This window comes from Rhodnius prolixus, unplaced genomic scaffold, assembly GCF_049639745.1.
Source record: "Rhodnius prolixus isolate KJV_2025 unplaced genomic scaffold, Rpr scaffold_4, whole genome shotgun sequence".
NCBI classification, from domain to species: domain Eukaryota; kingdom Metazoa; phylum Arthropoda; class Insecta; order Hemiptera; family Reduviidae; genus Rhodnius; species Rhodnius prolixus.
Genome location: NW_027411614.1, coordinates 26,517,009 through 26,541,846, shown reverse-complemented (window position 1 = coordinate 26,541,846; position 24,838 = coordinate 26,517,009). Strand labels below are relative to the sequence as shown.

The 24,838-nt window shown below is 35.0% G+C and overlaps 1 protein-coding gene across 1 annotated transcript in view; it reads right to left on the bottom strand.

The window, feature by feature from the left end:
* LOC141456583 (alpha-tocopherol transfer protein-like) overlaps positions 1-18,179 on the bottom strand; it is a 173,919-nt gene extending 155,740 nt beyond the window's left edge. The window contains exon 1 of the mRNA XM_074132735.1: positions 18,006-18,179. Within this exon, the coding sequence (XP_073988836.1) occupies positions 18,006-18,057 (52 nt within the window). The 5' untranslated portion in view covers positions 18,058-18,179. The remainder of the gene's footprint in view (positions 1-18,005) is intronic.
* Positions 18,180-24,838: the final 6,659 nt, after the last annotated feature.

The window sequence follows — 24,838 nt, the reverse complement described above, 5'->3', positions numbered from 1 at the left end:
GACAGTTTCACTCTGGCTATTCCAACTTCCACTTGGTCTGTCCATTCTAACTTTTTTTTTTCTGCCTCCGGCCGATATTCCCTACGCCAAAACTAAAAAGCATTTTTAATCCTTAACATTTGGGATAACTTCAAAAGAAAAAAAAAAATACATTTTTCTATTTTTAATTTACATTAGTAATTATTCAAGCTGCTGGCTTGGTTAGATGAGTCATTGATTGCTATTGTTTAAAAGACGCTAGCGTCAATCATAATTAATTGAATAAGGCTTTAAAAGCACTAAATTGATCAAATGTAGAAGTATTGAATCAGTAAATTATCTACTTTAATTTTTAGTAGCAATAACTATAAAAATATCCGAGAGATACTTATGATTACATTTGGCGAAAACTAAGAATACAACCAATGACAGGAAACGGCTTTTTGGAAATAGAAGATTCAAGAAACGATTACGGTTGAATGAACGTGCGTGAGGAGATTTCTGGGAGTCCCTTTATAACGAGAACCTGAGCTGCAGTTGTAAATGACTCTCAAGGCTGAGGATTCTTTCTTTTGCGGCCTTATCTGCATCATCTTTCCGCAACCTAAACACAATCTGATTCGTTTTAATTAAAAATCTTAATTCGAAGAAAATTGTCTTATTTTAAGAGCCTGTTTACTCCATAAATTGTCGTAGTTTTAAGCGATTTTTTTTTTCAAAAAATGGTTGCTTTAGAATGAACAAGTGTAACATCGAACTACGTTATGAAAAAGTCATGTAAGTTTAAGTATATGTAAGTTCATATAATAATGATATATCCACGTTATGTAGTAGAAAGGAAACGAATGTTTGACGACTTATTACAGCTATTTCGATACACCATTTCGCTACGAAGACATAATATTCTCCACCAACATCTATGTGCTTAAATCTGTAGCAGAACTAGCAAAGAAATATGAAAGTATTTAAAAAGTTATGGCCGATTAGAATGAATGGAAGAAAATGATTAGAGAAGGATTACGTGACTATGGTGCAATTTAAGTTTTAATTTCGGTTAAGCTATAAGGATGGCAGGAATATACAGGGTGTTCAGCTTATAAATAGTCTTATGACTACGGTAACTTCGGGAGGCGATTCTAGGCATCATTTGCAACAAAAAATTCCATATAAACTAAGGCTCGATTCGGCTCGGTTTTGTAGATATTTTTAATTTTATGTTTTTCAAGGTATCACTACTTTTTAGCAAACAGTTGCCTTTATTTCTCAAACTATTAAAGCTACAGCAATTTTAATAAGCTCATTAGAAAGAAGATTAAATTTCCTTTTAAATAAGCTAATTTATGTTTCAAAATAATAATATTAAGTATTTTACTTTGTGGCCCAAACATAAGAAATAGCAAGTTTCTAAATTTTTCCAAAAAATTTGACTTCATTTTTCTTAAAAACATTTTATATGAAAAAACCGTGCACTATCCAGGAAAAACATCTACATACAATCACCTTTCGAACTGTATACAATACATTGCGGTTATGTTTAAAATTGACGCAGAAATCTGTGATTAATAGCAAAAAAGTAGGCCTCAAAACAGCGTCGGCATTATGAAAGGAATTCACCTACCATAAGAATATAACTGATCAGAATCATCAAATCCAGTACGAATTTTTGCAAACGTGTAATTTAATAATTAATTTATTTAAGAACTATATTCAAAAATATAAAATTTACATAATAAATAATAAAATAAAATTAAAAGAAGAAAATGGTATGAGTTTAAATGAGTGTTAGGTACCAAATTCGAAAGAAAGGATTTTCGTTTAACGAGTTTAGATCTGTGTGTTCTTCTTTAGATAATTAAAAAAATGTGCTAAATATGTGAATAAAACACAAATTTTCTTGAACTACACAATAAACTTTTGGAACTAGGAGGTTGTGAAAAGCTAATGAAAAAGCCGAGAACAGGAGGTTGTGGAGAGCAAATGAATAAGCAAAAAACTTATTAAATTACCTTGACGATGCTGGCTATATGGCGAAAGCCAGTGCCGAAAAAAAAAGTGTTCACACTCGTTTCCAGCTTTGCGCTAAATGGTTGAACAATTCATCCGTTATCGTTGAATAGTTCACAGGCTGGAATGAATGCAAGTTACGTTATTGCCCAAGTAGATTAGAACAATAACAAATTAAAAAAAGTACCATTATTTGCTCTCTAACAAGAACACGATTTTTAACTTCCGCTTGGAATTAAGATCATATTAAAGTTAAAGAATATTTCAGAACTTATTCAAATCTCCTTAACAAAAACTTACATTTTAAAATGTTAAGTATAAGGGTTGATTAAACGCCAAAATGCACATAAATCAGCAGGTAACCAACATTTCATTCATACTTCATTGATATTATTTAAGTAATTTTACTGCATTAACTTTTTATTAAATTTTTTAGAATTTATTAGATGTCACAGACCCTTATGCTGGCCAGTTCATTCATAATCTGTGACATCTAATAAATTCTAAAAATGTGAAGGAAAGGTTAATGCAGTAAAATTACTTAAATTTTTATAACTAATTATGTTGATATTACTCACCTTTTATTATTATATCAAAAAACTTATAATGAATGAAATGGCCAGCATAAGGGTCTGTGACATCTAATAAATTCTAAAAAATTTAATAAAAAGTTAATGCAGTAAAATTACTTAAATAATATCAATGAAGTATGAATGAAATGTTGGTTACCTGCTGATTTGTGTGCATTTTGGCGTTTAATCAACCCTTATACTCAACATTTTAAACTGTAAGTTTTTGTTAAGGAGATTTTTGTACCTTTTGGATAGATTTTTCTTTTTGTCTATTATTTGGGTGGGGCAAACTCCCCTCTCGGTCTTCTTCTTAATCTTTGTTATTCCGACCGCCTACCTTCATCCTTTGAGGTTCTGGAAATTACTGCACGTTACCACTTCAGGTTTCGCTCTTCTTCTTCAATATCCATTTCTCCCTTCCGTTTGCGCTGAATGGTTTAATTATAAATGAATATGTTTACAAAAAAGGTAACAAGAACAACAACAAGAACAAGAACATTTTCTGAAAAGGCCGTTTTTGCTCATTTTCAGCAACTTTTTTCTCGAAATCTATTATATCTATGTTGTTGCAAAAAAATTACAGTTGTAAAGGAGGATTTGCCCTACATTTTAAAGAAAATTTGGGAATTTTATCTTTTATAGAAAAAGAGAAAAAATTGTCAAAGTTGGGAGTTTTTCAACGTTACGCTTTTTCGTGCAGTCTTTTTGATCAACCCTTATACAACTGTCCTACCGGACAGTTTTAATCATGAAAGCCTCAAAATTTAATCTTACCAAGTCCCACTGCATAAGATTCCATGCAAAACATGATGTTATATAAAAATATTTGATTATATGATTTACTTAAATAACAAAGTTATGTAAACTTGGAAGAGCAAAATATATATACATGGCATTAAACACGGAACAAATTTACCTTCAAATAAATGTTTCAAAAAATAAAAGAATACATAACTTTGTATACATAATATATAGAATTAGATTGCAATACTGTAACTACATTGCGGAATCAGTTAATCGCAGAATAAGTAGCACGAATTAGAAAATTCTGAGTCTAAATAAATTAGGGCAAAGACTGGACTTCAGGGGCCAATATGTTTGAAATACATCAATAAAAAAATTAATGTTATTAAGTAGCATCTCTAAATGGTGTAATTATAATAGTTTTATTTCTAATTACATTTTCCCTCTCTACTAAATAATAACTAATTGGTCGTAATGTAACTTTTTTGACGCTCTGTTAATTGAATACTTGATTTCTTGCTTTCAACTTTCTACTTATCAATAACTTGATGGCTTTATTCTGCCCTCGTCAGTTCATTGTGCAAGATTGCGAAGTAATGACCTCGGGAAAACAAATAGGTACATTAATTACTAAATGTGTAATTGGTTAGCTGGTAATTGTTAGCTGGTTTTTATAGAAAAAAAAAATAATCCGGTTGTTAAATAGATAAATATGTAGAAATAGATCATGATTTTGTTACACTTATATGAAAGGCCATTCTACTTTCTCTTACACTGTTAAAGTAAGTTTTGCAATCGTGCAGTCTTTCAATTTTAAGTGTTCACTCAAAATATTCTTTTGAGGTCCTCTGAGGACGAAAAAAAATGATTTTTACAAATGTTCTGATGTATGTGTTTGATTGATTTTTTTCTTGTATCAGAGGATGAGATTTCAGTCATAATCGGAATCAAAAGAAGTCGAATTTTACAGTTTTTTTAAAAGTTTATTAAAAAAAAACAGCTTCAAGATTTCCTTTTAATTTGGTGCACACAATCGTTTCTTTTGTAGATAAACAAATTTTATTTAAATAATTATTGTAAGAAAATTCAATTAAAGGCATTTTTGGATCTAGTTAAAGTCTAATTTACGCACTTGTAAACAGTGCGAGCTTTGAGAGTGGTTGGGTACCTACCGTGTGTAAATTAACTAGCTATTGAATCTCTAATTAGGAACATCATAAACAACATTGTGTTGACAATGATCCTCTCTGACTAAAATAAATAGCTTATAACGTGGATCTCATGCTTTCAATTGGCAAATGTTTCAGGAAAAATGAATTTGAACTTTTTAAAATAGATTTTATTTATCCGAAGGAAGTTATTTAAAATATGTATTGTTTAAATTAAGCAGTTTAAATGTTTGGAATGAAGAATTAGGCTGTTTTTTTTAAAATTATTTGTGTTATCAGTTAAGAGAAATTGCTTGTTGGTTAACAGCTAAAGATCAAGCCCCCACTCGAAACTGTGGCTAACGTTAAAATCCAACGGTCTCTCATATTATTTGTTTAATGCAATCCAAAATCTCTACAAGAATGCAGAATACTAAATGAAAGGAGAAGAGGCAGACCTACAAGAAAATCTATGTCAGCATAGACCTAAAACTGGGAAGGTTCAGTTCTTTCACTGATTTAAGAAAATATATAAGTGGAACATATTTTACAAGTAGAATAATGAGAATTTAAGCGAATGAGTACGAAGGTGAGCGAAAATTCCCTGAACTATGTCTGTCCCTTTAAAATGTTTGAATTTGTAATTCTAAAAAATAAAAGAAAACGCAGATTTTTACATTCTTGTGGTTAAATTTAAATATAAAAGGTGAAAGTGAATTCAGCATCCTACAGGAGATAGTGAAGATAAAAAGAATGATAGCGCATTAAATCTAATTTTATGGTGAAAAATAGTTAGCCCACACTCAATGACGAAGATCTATCATGCTCTGGTGAAGAGTGAGGTATTTGGGAACTCATCAAGAGGATCCAAGGAGAGAATAGAGAACAGTAGATAGTTACCTCTGGAAAATGACTTGTGTCGAAGAAGTTGCGGGATGTCTAGACACTAGCGAGTGCATAAAGTTCAAATTAGAAGAAGGACTTATATAAAACTAAATATACTGCACGAATAAGTAAAATACACCGAAAGTGGAACAATTGGAAGGGTCAGATGGCTAAAAATTTATATTGGATTACACACCAGGGTGACGCAGAAATTGTGGCTCCTCTAAAAGTACATGGATGGAGGATATGGTTGAAGAGGTACTAAGAAATTGACGAGGAAGAGTGTCTTCAACAACCTGAGAAATAAGAAGTTGAATGTAAAAAAAAAATAACAATGAAAAGATAGGTAACATCTTTGTTATCAATTGCAAGAGTTGCATATTTGTGTGTGTATTATTGGGCAATAGCCAGTTTCTGCTTTATAAATACAAGTTTTATTATTAACAGTTATTTGTTACTAAACAATCAAAGAATTATTAGAATTCATTCAATATTGTAAATTTAATTAATAGATCTGACCTAAATGTTAATTAAAGAGTTCATTAACCTGATACACCAACACATTTGTTTCTATAACGTTCTAATATCATTTCAATTCATTTTATTAAATATATTAGATTTGTATATACTTTAATATTTATTACAATAAAAGCGTTTATTAAAGCGCAATACAACAGATTAGTATTAAGCTAATGCTATCATTTGTGTACTTAGCCTCATCGGTTTTCATTCGCGTTTTAAATAGATTTAAGTAGATTACAGAATTCTCTAATCTACTTACAGAGTTTCATTTGCCTTTGGCTAGTTTCGAAACAATATTCAAATGCCTCTATTGAACTGAGCTTACAAAAGTGACTTATTAAAAAGAAAGGGTAAGTAAAATATAGTGCAGTGATTCTCGACCATTTTTTTTTTTTGTCGCGGCACACTTATAACAGTTTCAAAATTTGGCGGTGCACTAACAGTAAGTTTAGAAGTATTTTACTTCTAAAATACATATCCATAATACACTGTGTAAAATAGATAAAATAAAATAATATGTACTACAAAAACAACAGTATATGTTTATTAAGGGATTAATTACAAGTTAATAATAAGAATACTTTTAATGAGAAATTTGAGCTTGATGTTTTTTTGATAATTTGTATATTTGGTCGAATAAATGATAATGCTACTCTCATATCGTCTTTTACTTGTAATATATAATTTTTCTAAAATTTGGCGTCACGCAAAAGTGTTGCGGTACAGTGGTTGAGAATCACTGATCTAGTGTATTGGAGAAGAGTCTGTATCAGCAGATGTGTATACTTTTACATGGATATCATACAATTGAATCATTTTTATATGTTTAACACTTGATTTTTTCTTTATGTTTTTACAGTTTTTCATTTAAATCAATTTTAGTGTAAGTAACAAATTCTACGTGTGAATAGAGAAATTTTAAGCATCACAAAATAGTTGTGACAGCATAATAAATCATTTTAACTTAAAGCAGTGGTTCTCAACCTTTCTGATGCCGTGACCCCATACAGTTCCTCATGTTGCGGTGACCCCATACAGTTCCTCATGTTGCGGTGACCCCATAAAGTTCCTCATGTTGCGGTGACCCCATACAGTTCCTCATGTTGCGGTGACCCCATACAGTTCCTCATGTTGCGGTGACCCCATACAGTTCCTCATGTTGCGGTAACCCCATACAGTTCCTCATGTTGCGGTGACCCCATACAGTTCCTCATGTTGCGGTGACCCCATACAGTTCCTCATGTTGCGGTGACCCCAAACCAAAAAATAATTTTGGTGCCTATTTCATAACTGTAATTTTGCTTCAGTTATGATTCGGAATGTAAATACCTGATATGCATTATGCATTCTCATTGCTACAAATCAAACATAATTTAAACGTAGTGATTAATCACAAAAACAATATTTAATTATATATTAAGAAATATTTACAGTGACTCCCATTTATATTGGGACAGTACATACAGAAGTTAAAAATTGACGAAAATTAAAAGTGGCACCCATTTATTCAAATTTTTATAAATTCATTTCATTTTATAATTACTATTAATTAAATAAAAACTATTTAAATAATTACATAAAAATGTTTTGGTAGATTAAAAAATATATATATTATAATAAGTGCAAATTCTACCTCTCATAAATATTGGGACACTATTATAATTTATAGTTTGTCCAAGGTTTTGCCCGAATATTTATACAATTTGTAAATATTTACCTTAAGCATATATTCAATATGAAATTAATAATTAAATTAGTTTATATAAATCAAGCCAGGTGTAACATGTCGCGCAAAAATACAAATACAACGATTGAACAAAGAAAAATTGTAATTTCTATGCACAAAGACAAAAAAAAAAGTGTTAGAGGGACAGAAAAACTGATCGGACCTAAAACATCTAATGCGTGGAACATCATTCAGCGTTACCAAAAAGAAAAAAGAATTGTTTCAACCCCACAAAAAGGCCGTCCTCAACTGCTCTCTGAGAGAGAGCAGCAGAGAGCAGCGTTATATATTAAAAGAATTAAAAAAGATCACCGACTTAGTGCTCCAAAACTTCAATGTGAAATTTTTGACATGTTTAGAAAGCAAAAAAGGGGCAGAAACTGTTCGGAGAGTGCTAAGAAAACTCGACTATCATGGTAGAGTAGCCTGGAAGAATCCTTTTGTCAGTAAGATAAATCGTGTTAAGAGAGTCAAATTTGCCGAAAAATGTTTTAATGGAAATAGTGACTTTTGGAATGATATACTCTAGCGATGAATGAAAATTTAATGTTTTTCTGTCAGATGGATGGGTTATGGTCTGGAGGAAAGCGAATGCTGAGCTCGAAAAGAAGAATTTACAGCCAACATTAAAGGGTTTTAAAGCTCCACCTCCGGGTGGAGGTGGGTCAGTTATGGTTTGGGGCTGGATGTCCTCATCAGGATTTGGAGAATTAGTGTTCATTGATGGAATGTTGGACAAAATAGTTTATAGTAATATATTAAAATATAATTTGGAAAAAGTGCCAAAAAATTGGGTATTTTAGGGTCTTTTAAATTCTACCAAGATAACGACCCCAAACCTACGGCTTGGGTGATACGTCAGTGACTGTTATATAATTGCCGAAAAGTTCTGCAAACCTCTCCGCAGTCACCAGATCTTAATCCCATTGAACAATTATGGCAATACTTAGCTAGTGCTTTAAGCAAACGAGTAATATCTAACAAAAATGAATTAAAACGATGTTTCCTGGAAGAATGGGAAAAAAACACCACCTGAATTAACCAAAAAACTTGTTTCACCTATGCCTGATCGTTTGAGGGCTGTTTTAAGTCAAAAAGCAATTATTAAATTATTACCAACCAAATATTAAATAGTATGAGATTTTAATATTGAACGTTTAAACTCTAGCACTTCTGGTGTCCCAATTTTTTTGAGAACTTTATTTTACACTTTTTCAAAAAGTACTACCTAACAGTTTGGAATTTCATCGATTTATACTTATATATAATTTCCACAGATGTTGCTAATGTTATTTAAAAAAAAAAAATAATCCAAACTTTTGTATGTTGTTTTCATTTTCCTTTTAAATCATTTTGTAATAGGTGTCCCAATATTAATGGGAATCACTGTATTACTAATTCCAATAAATAACATTAAGGACCATAACGGCGTGCGTTCCAGCAGAATAGCGCTGCTACAGACGGTAGCGCGGCTTCTCAGCGGCTTAAGCCCTGAGGAATTATATATTTTCCGATGGCTTTAGGCGACCCCTGTGTTTTTGTCCGTTCGACCTCCGCCGGGGTCGTGACCCGAAGGTTGAGAACAGCAGACTTAAAGAGAACTTAACGTCCAGTTTAACAACAGCGGTACAAGAGCATGATTTTAAAAAAAAAAATTTTTAATAATAAATTTTTGGTGATAACTAAAATTTAAAAATAAAGCTCGATGGCCATATTCTCTCGTAAAGGTCAGAAAAAAAAAAGTTGGATTGAATAAACTATCAGTTTGAAAACACGTGCCTTTTTTTCTGATAGCATAATTATTGCACCATATTGCAATAAACCAATAAATGCAATATACTTAATATGAAGGCTAAATATGCCCGCTTAAAAGCAAAAACTAGTTTTGTAACTAAATACATAGTTTCATAGATTTTTTTTTTTTTTTTTAAAGTTTCTCAACCATTTTAAATACATAACGGTATTTATAACTTGAATTGCGTATTTTTTTTTGTTTAAGTAATTTTATTTGAAATTTACATTTACAAGAGTAAATGACCTGCAACAAGTATATTGGTGAGATGAAGTTACCGTGATTATAGAGTTATCCACTCTGTGGTGAATCCCTAAATACCTTCAGTCTTCGATTAGAATTATTGGGAAGAGATAAAGGAGAGAAGCAATTGAATTAGCGGTTTGCGATGTTCACAGAGGCAAGAATGAAACTGGGTAAGTAATGAGGTAAGATGAAAGGTATATTTGGATCATCAAGAACAGTTCTATTGGATACATACATAGAACATTGGTTATACGACAAAGAACCATGTAAAGAAAATTGAAGGCATGTTTTGAAGCCCATAAAGGTACGAAATGATTAATTAATTGTAATGTCCAATTAGATTTGTATTAATTTTTTTTGTTTTTTTTTTATAAAAAGCGTAAACACTTGTCTGTACTGTGTGAATTATTTCACTTTGTCATTTAATTCATACTGTACAGGTTATTGGTTCTCATTGGTACTCATTCTATTCATGTAGTACGAGGGTCGTTTGAAAAGTCCGTGCAAAAATAAAAACTACTTAATTTTTTGGGGTAAACCTTTTTTATTTTTCAACATAGTCTCCTTTTAGGCTTATACACTTCGTCCAACGCTGCTCTAGTTTGTTGATCCCTTCCGAATAATAGGATTTGTCCAAGTCTAAAAAATAGCCATTCGTTTCTGCAATCACCTCCTCGTTTGAATAAAATCTTTTTCCCGCCAGCCATTTCTTCATATTGGGGAACAAATAGTAGTCCGAGGGAGCCAAGTCTGGAGAATAGGGGGGATGTGAAACGAGTCGGAACCCTATTTCCATTAATTTTGCGACCACAACTGCTGAGGTGTGAGCTGGTGCGTTGTCGTGATGGAAAAGGACTTTTTTGTGGGCCAATCGTGGGCGTTTTCGGTTTTCAAACGGTCCAATAACGATGAATAATATGCACCTGTAATAGTTTTACCCTTTTCCAGATAGTCGATGAGGATTATTCCTTGCGAATCCCAAAAGACAGTCGCCATAATCTTTCCGGCCGAAGGAACGGTCTTCGCCTTTTTTGGCGCAGATTCCCCCTTGGTAACCCATTGTTTAGATTGTTCTTTGGTCTCAGGAGTGTAGTGATGTATCCATGTTTCATCCACAGTGACGAAACGACGCTTAAAGTCCTGCGGATTCTTCTGGAACAGCTGCAAACCGTCCTTGCAACACTTCACACGATTTCGTTTTTGGTCAAGCGTGAGCAATCGCGGCACCCATCTTGCGGATAGCTTTGTCATGTCCAAATGTTGATGCAAAATATTATGTACCCGTTCATTCGAGATGCCCACAGCACTAGCAATCTCGCGCACCTTCACTCTTCTGTCATACATCACCATATCATGGATTTTATCAATGATTTCTGGATTAGTAACCTCAACAGGGCGTCCAGAAAGTTCAGCGTCACTTGTGCCCATATGGCCACTCTGAAAATTTTGAAACCACTTATAAACTGTTCTAATCGAAGGTGCAGAGTCACCATAATGTTTATCAAGCTTCTCTTTAGTCTCCTGAGGCGTTTTGCCTTTCATAATGTAGTGTTTAATCAACACACGAAATTCTTTTTCGTCCATTTTTTGAAAAGCACTCGACTTCCTCGATTCAAACGAATGCCAAACACAAAGAAATAGACCGATCTGGCTGAAACTTGGTGTGTGTTCTTCCAAGAGATGCTACTAACTAAACATAACCTCGATACGCGCCAGTGATGCTAGCTCTCTGACTTTGCAAGGACTTTTCAAACGACCCTCGTAGTTCCGCATTAAGTACCAAGTGAATCGTAAGTCAAAAAGTTAACCTGTAAAACTACGCTTGAAGCGCAGGATTAATGGAGTTAGTGATGGTTCAACTACCAAATGCACTTGTCTGCCTTGGTATGTCAAATACGAAGGCGGATCAGTTCTTTTCAACATTTCGATCGGAAAGAGAATCTCTATCTGTTAATATCGCTTTTAATTTCCCTTCAATTATTATCAGAGATGGTACGCTGTAAGGGTTACCCCTACCACAGAAGATGGAAGGGTAACCCCCACCATACTATTGTACTTAGTTAATAGTAGACTTAATAAAACTCAGTTCTTATCAAGTCTTGTAATGTATTGACCCTGCATCGCATGGCGCAGTCGGTAGGACCTCTTACTTTACCTTCCTTCACCAGTGGGTCGTCAAACTTTTCGAAATCCCCATCGACCCCCATAAAAGTAATTTTCAGTTAATTAAAAATAATAAGTAAAGTAACTACAGTATTGCTTCTTAATTAATGAGATTGGTGTGCAATGGTGTTTATTTGCAAGGTTCGCTATATTGGGTTCGAAATTGTTTTTTCCTTCGACCTCCTGGCTCAGATAGACCCCGTACTTTTGGTAAATATACCCCTGGCGGTCTATAAAAGACCTCTTTTGCGACCTCTGACCTACACTTTGCTTTTGATAAGAGCGATTTAGTCTGTTAAATAGAAGCTATCGGCAATATTGTGGATAAAACAGCTCTTCTAACTGAGAGCACTCAGTATCCACATTGTCTTAGCATCCAAATGAATTTGACCAAAATATTATTTGGGAAAGGGGACTACGAAGATAATAAAATGTTTCTAATTACCAAGTTTTTGGTTAGAATATTGTTTACTAGTACATATCTGGTGCGCTACCTTAGGCTCTTTATAGACAAACGACTCACGTGGAACCCACATACTAGACTTAAAAGACAAGTAATGACGAAACGTGCGAAACTGCTTTACAGACTTGTTGGACGACGCTCCAAATTATCAATTGAACTTAAACGCTTAATATACAACAATATTCTCAAACCTATGCGGACTTACGGACCTAGAGCTGTGGGGTTCAGCCAAACCTACAAAACATACGGACAGTACAAACATTTCAGTCAAAATCCCTCCGACAGATAGTTGACGCTCCTTTCTGCGGTGACTAACTTCACTCATCACAACGACCTCAACATTTCTTTGATAGACCAACTCGCTAAGATTAAATACCAAAAATTCCATACTGCTCTCTCCACTTGCTCCAATCCTCTTGTAATGTCTCTCGCCTCCTCTGACACCTCTAACAATCCTCCTCGCAGACTGAATCGCCAGTGGTCTCGCGACTTCCTTGAGGTCTGAAGGCTTAAAGATCATCATATCCCGTAGAGAGTGCTACCACTGAGTAGTTTCTCTCCTCCTGCTCTTCACGTACCAATTAATCTTGTACTTCCTGATTTACTATATGTATATCAGATTGTAGATAACTTAATAAATTATAAAAAAAGAAGAAGAAGAAGAATATTGTTTGAACTTAAAATAACGGATAGAAAGTAAAATAACTAAATTCATCTTTATGGGGACAATAATCTTCAGGCATTTACAAATATTTCGAAGGAGTAAATGCTACAGACGGTCATCATTTTCTACAGCCTACTCAGATGCACTTTTAAAATCGACAGTGATATGAAATCTGCTTTGTTCAATTTACATTACTAATAATAAAATATATATATTTTTTAAGTTTTAAATGATTAATAAATTTCAAGTACTTTTGTGGAGGATAATATTTAGAAATTAGTAGTATTTAAACAGTTTTTGTTTTGTATGAAGCGATTTTGAATGAAAAGTTAAAAAAAAAATAAAAGTTTTACGCAGATGTTGCGCCAAACGATCAACCGTGCAAGGAGGAAGTGAAATTATTCAACGGTAGGATGTACTTTCTAATTGAGGACAAGTCTATCAGGCAGCCAGTAATCTGAGATAGCAAAGCTTTCGTATTTTTTTTTTAACAATCTCCTAAGTTTTATTTCAAAGTTCTTTACTAAATGCTTTACTTTTTAATTTTTGTTTTATTACCTATCTTAGGTGAAAATATTTATAATCACGCAGATTTGTAAATTAGCGGTTTTACCAGTAATACTCGTTTTGAGGTGCCCAGAGTTTGACTTTTTTTAAAAAATCAGTATGTGTTCAGCTGCATTTTTCAATCCAGTAAATTTTAAATTGGTTGCAAAACGTAAAAAATAAATAAATAAATAGAAAAAACAAAAGAAATCTTATATGAATTAAGAAAAACATTATTATTTGTAAGAACTAATTAGTACTTAAAGTTGTCCGCTGTAATTGGAACCTCTAGTGCTATCTAGTAGCAAAAAAATATAACACTTATGATTATTTTGGTTTTAGGTGAGTGGTACGTGGTCCAATATTATCACCATGAGAACGGCTGTTCCAACATTGAAGCCATGCATTTCCCTTGCATACTCTCGAGTTAATTGACCAAAAACAGTAAACAAATGTGTATACTTGTAATAACAAAATTGAAGACGAACTATCTATACTGATAGTATGTCTAGAGATATTTCACCAAGAGTGTTGGTTAGTGGTTATGAAGCTCGGTTTTGTAAGTGGATGATAATATAGTTTTTATTTTATTCGGTATGGCATATCGATAACTTTTCAATTTATTAAAGAATACGCATTTTAATACTTACTTTTTTTTGAAATACTGCACAGTTATTTTATTTATTTTTTGAATTACTAACAGTTTATTTTGTTTCATAAAGAACACCTGGGATTTCAATTTTATCAACAGCTTTTTATTAACTAGGTGTACAGTTACTACGACAAAAATAGATCTATTGTGCTTTACTCTCTTAATACCACTCATTCTACAGCATCCCCAGACGACGAACCACTAATCTCGGTTCTCTAGGGAAGAGTGGCTGTTCAGGGTTCCCATTTAAGATAATCAAGCCATCCCTTCCAATGTATTTCCAAATTAAAAAAAACCTGAAAAGATGCTTATTTATTTATTTATTTTTTATGATTTAAGGCGCGTCAACAATCTAAGGTTATTGGCGCCCGGAGCTTTTTTCAGTGCACTGCCGGCCTCCGGACAGTGTTCTCTCGTTACAGTCAACACAGTCCATCACCGAACAGTGAGCTGTAAGAAGCTCCTAGGAAGAGAAAATCTAAGGGTCAGCAGCTGGATTCGAACCCGGGACTTCCGCGTGTGAGTCCAGTACGCTAATCGCATAGCTAATCCCTTCTCTCGGGATGCTTATTAAAATCCAGTTTCAACTCCAAGAAAGCACCAGTAAAGCGGGGAGCTAACAGTTGATATTACCCTCCATAATATTAATTCTCCACGCCCTTCACTGTCACCTCAGAAAGGATAGATCCTTTTCCATCAACGGTCACGTAGCCTACACCATATGAGGGGACAAGAAATACATGCCAAATTCTCTTTTATAAATTTAGAAAGAAAACTTACTTTGTTTTGGTTTAAAAAAAGTTATTTTGAAAATTTTCATCACAAATACCAAGAAGAAATGAATGACACAGCAGAGTGTCATCCACACAGAATGCTGAAATCTGCTCTAAATAGCCATTTCATCTCTTTCTCTTCATCTACTTCATAATAATAAGAATAAAAAGGGAAGGGATTAGCTATGCGGTTAGCGTACTGGACTCCCACGCGGAGGTCCCGGGTTCGAATCCAGCTGCTGACCCTTAGATTTTCTCTTCCTAGGAGCTTCTTGCAGCTCACATTTCCGGTGATGGACAGTGTTGTCTGTAACGAGAGAGGCCGGCAGTGCACAGAAAAAAGCTTCGGGCGCCAATAACCTTAGATGTTGACGCGCCTTATCATTAAATAAATAAATAAATATAAGAATAAAATATGTGAACTAAATTCCAAAATTTGAAAAAATCGGTTGACAGTATAATCATAACCAGTTGGTTATGCCAGAAATATAATATATATTTAAAATTCATTTCAATAGACATAGATGTGTTAATTTTAGATGCAAAATTTCTATTAGGTTGTCCGGAAAATAATGCAGGATTATGGTTTTAAAAGAAAAATAATAAAAATTAATGATTTATAACTGTTTTTATTAATCAAAATAGTCTCCATTACTTTTCTATACATTTCTGCCAACGTGTGGGTAACTTTTCCGCACCCTCTGTATAGAATTTGGAATCCTTAGAAATTATAAATTCAGAAAACGCATTTTCTAATGTTCTTTGGTGAATAAATTTATTATTTTGTAAATAGCGGTCCAGGTGTCTAAAGAAAGGTGGTAATCAGTAGGCGAGAGGTCCAGTGAGTAGGGCGGGTGTGGCAGAGTCTCATAGCCAAGCTCCAACAATTTTCGGGAAGTCAAACGTGAGATATGTGGCCGAGCGTTGTCATGCAACAGAATGGACCCCTTTCGTTTGATTTAAAGATGGCATCATTATTACCAATTTCTGATGCATTACGTCAATTTGGTTACAATAAGATTCAGCATTGGATGGTTTCGCCAGGATTCAAGAAGCTGTAATGAATCAGACTAAATGAAGTCCACCAAACAGTAACCATCACCTTTTTTTTTTTTTTTTGATGATTTGGGGGCTTTGGAAAATGTCGTACTGCTTCTCCTTTTGTCAAGCCAATTTCCAGAGCGTCTGCTGTTGTCGTAGAGGATCCCACTATTCATCGCAAGTCACAATTCTGGACAGAAAAGGATCGCTGTTGTTTCGGCAAAGAAGTGCAGCACAAATTTCATACCGGCTGATCTTTTTGGCGGTCGTTAAATGCATGAGAAACCCAACTTTCAAGCTTTTTCACCTTCCCAATCGCCTTGAAATAGTCATCGACGGTAGATTTGCTGACTTCGAGTTTCCCTGCCAGTTTTCGGAACAATTGTTCTGGGATTTTCTTCCACCAAAGCTCGGAGAACAACAGCCATCAAGGGCAGAACTTCTTCCACCGGCCTTCTTTGTCTTCAAGGCTCAAGTCTCCCACTGGAAATCTCTGGAACCACCGTTGAACAGTGCACTCACTTATACTCTGCCTTCGCCACAGACATCGTTGATATTTCTGGCCGTTTGTGCCCCGTTCCGGCCGAGTTTGAACTCGTAAAACAAAATTATGCGAAAATTATTCAGTAAAGACTGAATTATTTCCAACTAGCAAAATGTTAGAGAGGTAAACAACATTAAAACATTTCAAAAGTTCAACAAACATAAACAGTTTACTAGTTGGAGGGGTATTTTAAAGAAAACATAAAATCTGTAAACATATTTTCCGGACAACTAATATATTGAAAGTTTATTTAAACGGATTTCCTGCGTTAAACTTAAACCTAAACTTTCCTCTAAATGGCGATCCAATATATGGTTCTAACAAGTGATATTTGGTAAGACGTACAATCTCTTTAGTACAAATAGTCAGAAAATTTCATTAATGTAAACTAAAATTAGAAAGTCGTACGAATTTTGCATGAGATAATTTAATTAGAATTCCCGAGATTTGAGAAAATTCGACATTTGGAATTGGCAATTACTTTTTTTAAGAATGGACTCTTCTCTTTTCTACTAATTTTTTTCAAAACATTCTTCTTATAGCTGTCACAAAACTTCGAATAATATGCATGCAGATTATTTAATTTTGTAGCTAAATTATTTGCTGGAGGAGCCTGTTGTCGAATTGTAGGGATCGATTATTCTTAAACCATTTTTTAAAAAAATTGATGCTTTCAAAATTCAGAGTTTAGAAGTGAGTCAGATCTTCGAGAATTATAGAATAAGTTGTGGGTATTTCAATAAATATAACTTGGCCATAGCCGAACGGAATGATTCTCTGATAATAAGCGAGCTAAGTGATGAAAGCCTAAACCTCCACGATTTGAAGTGAGACTTGAATGTGCATTGTGCTTATCTGCTTGCACTTTGTAGGCATGCTATGATAATGTGGGTGTGATAACGTTCACGCTAAGAAGATCCTACCTGGATAAGCTTTCTGATTAGCAAAAATAAAAAAAAAATTGATAATTTATAATTTTTATTAAAGTGAATTAACAGAAAAAGGAAGCACATGTTGACGCTGCTGTTTGTAAACAAATCAAATCAATATTTGATTAGCAGGAGCCATGAATTGACAAAAACATCACACCATGGCCTCTATGAGTGAAAACATTCACTACTGATCATTTCGAGCTTACAGCTGGCTAGCACCTTGCCGGCCTCCAGACAGAGTTCACTCGTTACAACACTGTAAGCTGTAAGAAGCTCCTAGGGAGAGGAAATCTAAGGGCCAGTAACTGGATTCGAACCCAGGACCTCCGCGTGGGAATCCACAAAGCTAATCCCTTCCCTATTAGCACCCCTTACATTAATTTCAAATGTTATTTCACAATTTCAGCGGCAAAATTTCAATGTATGGCGGCCAGCTAGAACTTACGTATTTTACCAATTCTCCATACTCTCATGCTTAATTGAAGTTTCTAGTCATGAAAAACCTCTACTAATAATGAGTTACTGAATCACAATTTTTAATAATATAATATTCATATTATATATATAATTTAAATAAAGTGAAAAAATTATAATAATTAAATAACTCACTGGTGGCAGGTAGAATATGTGGATCCAAATTAAATCCATGATTCGGCTTCATCTTTTCTTGGACCTAGTTTCACACACGGCTATTACTACAGACAACGAACAACTATCAGTAACACTCCGCCAGTTACTTGACTAACTCTCAAGAACTGGTCACCAGTTTGCGCCCCTCTTTCTTTGCTTCTGTCTTAATATCTATACAGTTCTATAGTGGGAGAAAATGAGGAAGGACGCTCTACGAACTGCTTGAGATAATAGCGCGTAATATCGCTATAAAAATTTCACTTCCGTTATAGTTCTTGACAGCTTTAACCCGTGACCTCTGCTATTCTTTAATAGTCATTATTATTACGTTACAATCTTACTTTATTATTTATTTTAATTCTTTAAACGTTACAATTGAAAGCTCCTTCCAGACAGGACGTTAGATTATTGCAACAAATATCTTGATTGGATTGATTCTAAAATACTTAAGATTTTTTATCGTATTATATATTTATTTTTTAATGATTCAGAGATTTGCTGGACATTTATTCAACGATTAGGATTGAGCTGCACCCGTAGAATGTGAAGAAGAGGATTTGTGGGCTTAATTTGAACTTAGTATTGGATACATTCGGCGATATTAAAAATTAATTCTAGGAAATCAGGCACAGCGGCTAAGTAAATTACGTATGAATTGAAGGGGCGGATGTTCTTGGGAACTACCTTGTATGGGATCCAGGCAAAATAGAATCTTACAGTGATATCACACCTTAAGGCTAGAAACATAGTGGCGAAGCGGCGAAAACAAACACAAGTTAGCATATGGCAAACACAGCAAGAGAGTTATGCCTTTGTTGTGTAAACAAATAACCAAAGGGACTCTGGGCTTGAGCAGAAATCAGATTACCCTGGTTACAGGCCTATTCACAGGGCACGGCAGGTTCAGGAAGCACCTGCACAAGGTAGGGCTTATTAGCTCGGAACCGTTTTGTGCAGACTGTGTCAGGAAGAGGAAGAAACGGCCTCTCACTTGTTATTCGATTGCCTTGCAATCGAGAGACTGCGCTATGACATCTTTGGAACTTTGAGACCAAAGGAGACTTCTTAGAAGGTTACTTAGGTTTCATCTACTAGACTTATAGAGAAGGCACAATAAGCCTCTTGTGGCTTTGGTGCTGTGGGGCTTGGGTCCTGCCCCGCCATTCAAATCTAATCTAATCTAATCTAGCATATGGGACCGCGCGTAGTGGGGAGCAAAGCGAAGATAGAGCAACGCTACCAAGAGAGAGTAGAGCATCGCGTTGTGTCATGTTTGATTTCTTCGCTCTCATCGCGCTCAATTTTCAGAGGTGAAAGTGGGTATTGCATTTATTGGTGTAGTTTTTTTAAATAAACCTCTGTGGGACCAAAAGGATCTTCTACATCACAATCGATTTGTGTTGGATAAGAAATGGGATAGGATTAAATGTGGTTAACATTGAAATTCGTCCAATTCTTGATTAACATGCCTTCAACACTGGTTAGTATGTAATCAAATGTTGAAATAGACATTCGAAAATACTCATGAAACTTGCCAGGATGCTCCCGAAGTTGTTGGCACAAGTGATGGAATTCACTATGTTCATGTCTAGTCCTGATTATATCATGAACACTGCAGCTCCTGCTTCTAGGCTGCTATAAATACCAAATTTTCAAGGAAGAATTTTCTTATAGAAATAATTCCTCCATCATGTCTCGTCGAAAGAAGAAACGCGACTAAACTCGCCATTGTGTGCATGCGACTCATTGCTTGCTGCTCGTCGGACTCTTTGATCTGAAGCAACTATCATCGCCGCTCCACTATGTTTTCAGCCTAAGGATGCAGGAATATATTATTTTTAAAGATTGCTTTAGATGTATTCAGTGCTTCATCAAAATGTGGGCCCTTTCAGTTTAAGAAATACGCAATAATCAAGATAAATTTGGGTCGATATTCACAGTGGTGCAATAGAAAGTTTTTTCCGATTAGGAGAACCCATCTCTTCCTTTTCTTAGCAGCCGATCAACAGAGAGACGGCGTGGAATCTAGTCCTGCGCTGAGATTTAGGTAATCTTCAATCGCAACACTTTTCCATTTAACTGAGAGGTGAGCACAGAACATGAGGGGGATGACTGGGGAGCAAGATATCCCAGACTGCTGTTGCCCTCCCTTTCCTAGACCAGTCCCAGCTAGGTCATGCTATCCTTGCTGATGGGTGGATGGCGCAGGGGTGACTGTGTTGAAAATTGAGTCTCCGAGAGACCAGGCTCCCTCTTTCTTAGTAACTAGCCTTTTCTTGTTAACACTATCCGCAGGTTAGTGTTGCACTAAAAAAAAGGTTCAGGGCTTGAAAGTTCGGATTAACTCGACTTAAAAAACAAACGAAAATCCTTCAAAACTTCTTTAGCAAAACTTTAAGAAACTAATTAATGTTTTGTTGATTCCGATTTTTTGTTTTGTTTTAATTGAATTCGCGGTGCAACAATAACATTGATGTTTTCAGAAGAAACATTTCAAGGCCTTTTAAAGGAACAAATTTATTATTTCCTCAAATTCCATTACTGTTACAGCAATTTCTTTTGAAAATAAACAAATTTGAAAGAATATTTAAATTCATACTATATTTAGGATTTATTTTAAAAATAGAATGATTTTGAAAAGTCGTTGTTTGTACCACAATTTTCTAATAACTATTACAGTGACATTGCTGTTGGAATTGCATAATTAGCCTTGCAGCAATCCAATTGCGCTGCTTATTTCGTAAATGTATATTGTTTTGTAATCATTTTTATTCAAGACAAGCAACGAATTTATTGCCTACAGTTATATTGAATTTTGTGACTCGATTTTGGCAGTTAATACTTTGGAAACTGTGGAATCACTTTCCACTTTTTTACAATTTTTAATTGACAGATATAAATTTGTCTCCTCTCCTCTTAAACGTGACGACGGATCTTGGACAATTACCGACAATGAAACAACGACAGAACTTAAGAACTACTTAACTAACGTATTCACTCCTCACCCAGATATTCAAGACGAGTCACACAGCACTGACGTCATAGCAGACCTAGACTTCCCTCTCCCACTCTCGTTACCACCAAAACCATTCACTCCGTCTGACGTTAAACATCTAATCAAATCCCTACCGTACAAAAAATCTCCAGGATACGACTTGATAACAGCACAAATTCTTCGCAATCTTCCAAAAAAAGGAATCGTTTTCTCAACATACATCTACAACTCAGTTCTCAGGACAACACACTTTCCCTTAACTTGGAAATTCTCTGTAATAAAAATGATACCGAAACCTAATAAACCTTTACACCTTCCAACCTCTTACCGACCTATTAGTTTGCTACCGATTATGGGAAAAATATTAGAAAAACTTCTACTTAAACGCATCTACCCTATTCTGGAATCTGCGACTATAATTCCACCTCATCAGTTTGGCTTTAGACAACAGCACAGCACTATTCACCAGTGTCACAGAGTAGTAGACGCCATTGCTTCCTCTCTGGAGCGGAAACAATATTGCTGTGGGGCCTTTCTCGATGTGGCTCAGGCCTTTGATCGAGTCTGGCACCCAGGACTATTGTGGAAGTTAAAGAGAGCTCTTTCATCAACTTATTACTTAATTATACTATCATTTCTTACCGACCACTTCTTTAAGATATGTTATGGATCTGTCTCTTCCGCCTACTCTCTGGCACGGGCTGGTGTACCTCAAGGTAGTATTCTCCGGACAGCTTCTCTATACTGTGTACACATCTGACCTACCAACTGACTCACACACACTGCTCTGCACTTACGCTGACGATACTGCTATTCTCTCTTCTAACTCAGACGCCACTACAGTTTCCTCTCATTTACAATATCATCTAAACAAACTTGAACCCTGGGCCAAAAAGTGGAGATTCAAATTCAATACTCAAAAGTGCGAACAGATAACTTTTACTCTGTGTCGTAATTCTTGTCCCACTTTAAATTTTAACTCAATTTTTCTTCCTTCTGCTAATTTAGTTCGCTACCTTGGGATGTACATGGACAAAAGACTAACGTGGAATCCGCACACTAAACTGAAAAGACTAGAGCTCAACCGACGAAACAAATTACTGTTACGACTAATTGGCAGACAATCCAAACTACCACTGGAACATAAACGACTAGTATACAACAGTGTACTTAAACCGATCTGGACTTACGGACATGAGCTGTGGGGTTCAACCAAACATTCCAATTCACAAAGAATACAGTCCTTCCAATCAAAAATTCTCCGACAGATTACAAATTCTCCATTTTATGTGTCTAACTCTACTCTCCATAACGATCTCAAAATCTCATATATAACTGACGAATCTAAATCTAAGTATAGAAAATTCTTTGACTCTCTTCCATTCTGTACCAATCCTCTTGTTCTAAATCTCGCCTCCACAACGATTCCAGATCTTCCTCCACGATGATTGAAACGCTGTTGGCCTCGTGACCAGCTCCAGTAATGTAAGAAACTCCAGCGAGAGTGTTGCCAGTGGGCAGCTTCTCTCCTCAAGCTGATCCTGTCATGAGTGTTCGTTTATCGTATTCACTTATTACGAATTTTATTCTTTGTAGATTGTGAATAGCAAATAAATTAAAAAAAAAAAATTGACAGTTTCATTAAAAATGAACCCATGTGATTGGTTTTTTTAGGCGCATCAAACGTCTGAAGAAGAAGTACCATTCGTGAACAGTGCGTTTGCAATTCGCACATAAAAGATTTTTTTTAGATAACTGAGAACTGGTAACGTATGTAGATTAGATTAGATTAGAAATCGGGACGGGACCAATGCCCCACGGCACCGCAGCCACAAGAGGCTCATTGTGCCTTCCCCTTTAAGTCTAGTATATGAAACCTCCCCTTCTAAAAAGGTTGAGGACTTTCCTTACCAGTTCCTTGTGCGCTACAATTTCCTTTGGCCTCAAAGTTCCAAAGATGTCATAGCGCAGTCTCTCGATTGCAACGCAATCGAACAACAAGTGAGAGGCCGTATCCTCATCTTTCTGACACAATCTGTCCAACGGTTCTAAGCTAATAAGACCCTACCTTGTGCAGGTGCTTCCTGAACCTGCTAGGCCCCGTGAATAGGGCCTGTAACCACGGTAGTCTGATTTCTGCCCAAGACCAGAGTCTCTTTGGTTCTTTGTTTACACAGCAAGGGCATAACACTCTTGCCGTTTTTAACCCCAGGAAGCATCACCCAGCTCTTCTCATGTTCTCTCCAGATCCAATCTCTGAGAGCCTCACAAATTGCACCCTTAGTGATCCCCAGGACAGGTTAACTAGTAACGTAAACAGGCTGTTGGTTCAGCAAGAGATATCTAGTGGCTGGTTAAAAGAAGGAACAAAATTAGAAGTAAAATCAAAATATCGGGAGGAGTACGATGATATTAAACAAAACCCTATGTACATTAGTCATAAAGGAGGATTTGGCCTATTTTATGAAGAAAATTTGGGAATTTTATCTTTTATAGAAAAAGAGAAAAAAATTATCAAAGTTGGGTGTTTTTCAAAGTTACGCTTTTTCGTGCAGTTTTTGACTATCAACCCTAATATAAATGTTCTACCGGACAGTTTTAATTATACATCAGCACTCATATTCACCGTTGCCGGAGTCCCAATCACAACTGAGATATTAAAATAATAAGAGAAGATAATTAATAAAATCACTGTCCAATGAAGAGCTAAAAGAATACTTGAACGGGAAGGATTGGGACAGCCTTTGTAGGTATGTGAGGACGGCATCCACATCCAGAGGTTTTCTTGTTGCTCAGAACAATGAATAAATAAGAGTATGTTATCCATAAATTCTTGTACTTCACTATGTATGTGGTAATATGTATACAGGGTGTATACGGAGGAGTAGTCGAAACTTCGGGAGGTGATTCTGCAGCTCAAATGCAACAAAAAATATTCTCTTCACTTTGGCCCGATTCTCAATAGTGTCCAAGATATTTGCAATTTTAACTTTTCCCTCGATATTCGCGTTTTTCGCCATAAAAACGGCCGTAACTTTTCTATCCTTTATCCTACAACAAATCTCCTTATTCCAAACGAAAGAGCATTAAATTTCCTAAAAATTTGCTTGACGATTCTTATAACAATTACATTTTTACTTGAATGTATAAAAATTTCGTTCTCGATAATTTTTGTTAAAATTTTCAACTGCATTTTCTCAATGGTTAATGAATCAAGGAATCACATAATTTCAGAAAAAGTTGCGCATTTATTGAACTTCAAGATCATATGGATTTTTTTGGTTTTTAATAAAACCCTACCCCGAACAGAGGGGTGTAGATGCAGAAAACACATTCAAGTAAAAATGTAATTGTTATAAGAATCGTTTTGAGGCTCTGAACCAAGCAAATTTACGAGGATAGGAAATTTAATGCTCTTTCGTTTGGAATAAGCAGATTTGTTGCAGATTAAGAGACAAAAAAGTTACGACCATTTTTATGGTGAAAAACGCGAATATCGACGGAAAAGTTAAAAATGCAAATATCTTGGACACTATTGAGAATCGGGCCAAAGTGAATAGAATATTTTTTGTTGCATTTGAGCTACTGAATTACCTCCCGAAGTTTCGACCACTCCTCCGTATACACCCTGTATAATGTAAGTACGCTATTATTATTAATATTGCTTTATTATTATTCTTTTTAGGTTTCATTTTATGTTTGAGTTATGTTATAAGTTAATTTAAATTGCTTTTTCATTTTTATTTTTATTATATTCTGTAAGTTTAAAGAGTAACTTGGCAGACGGACGTATGTCTATTGTCGAAAAGTGTATTTT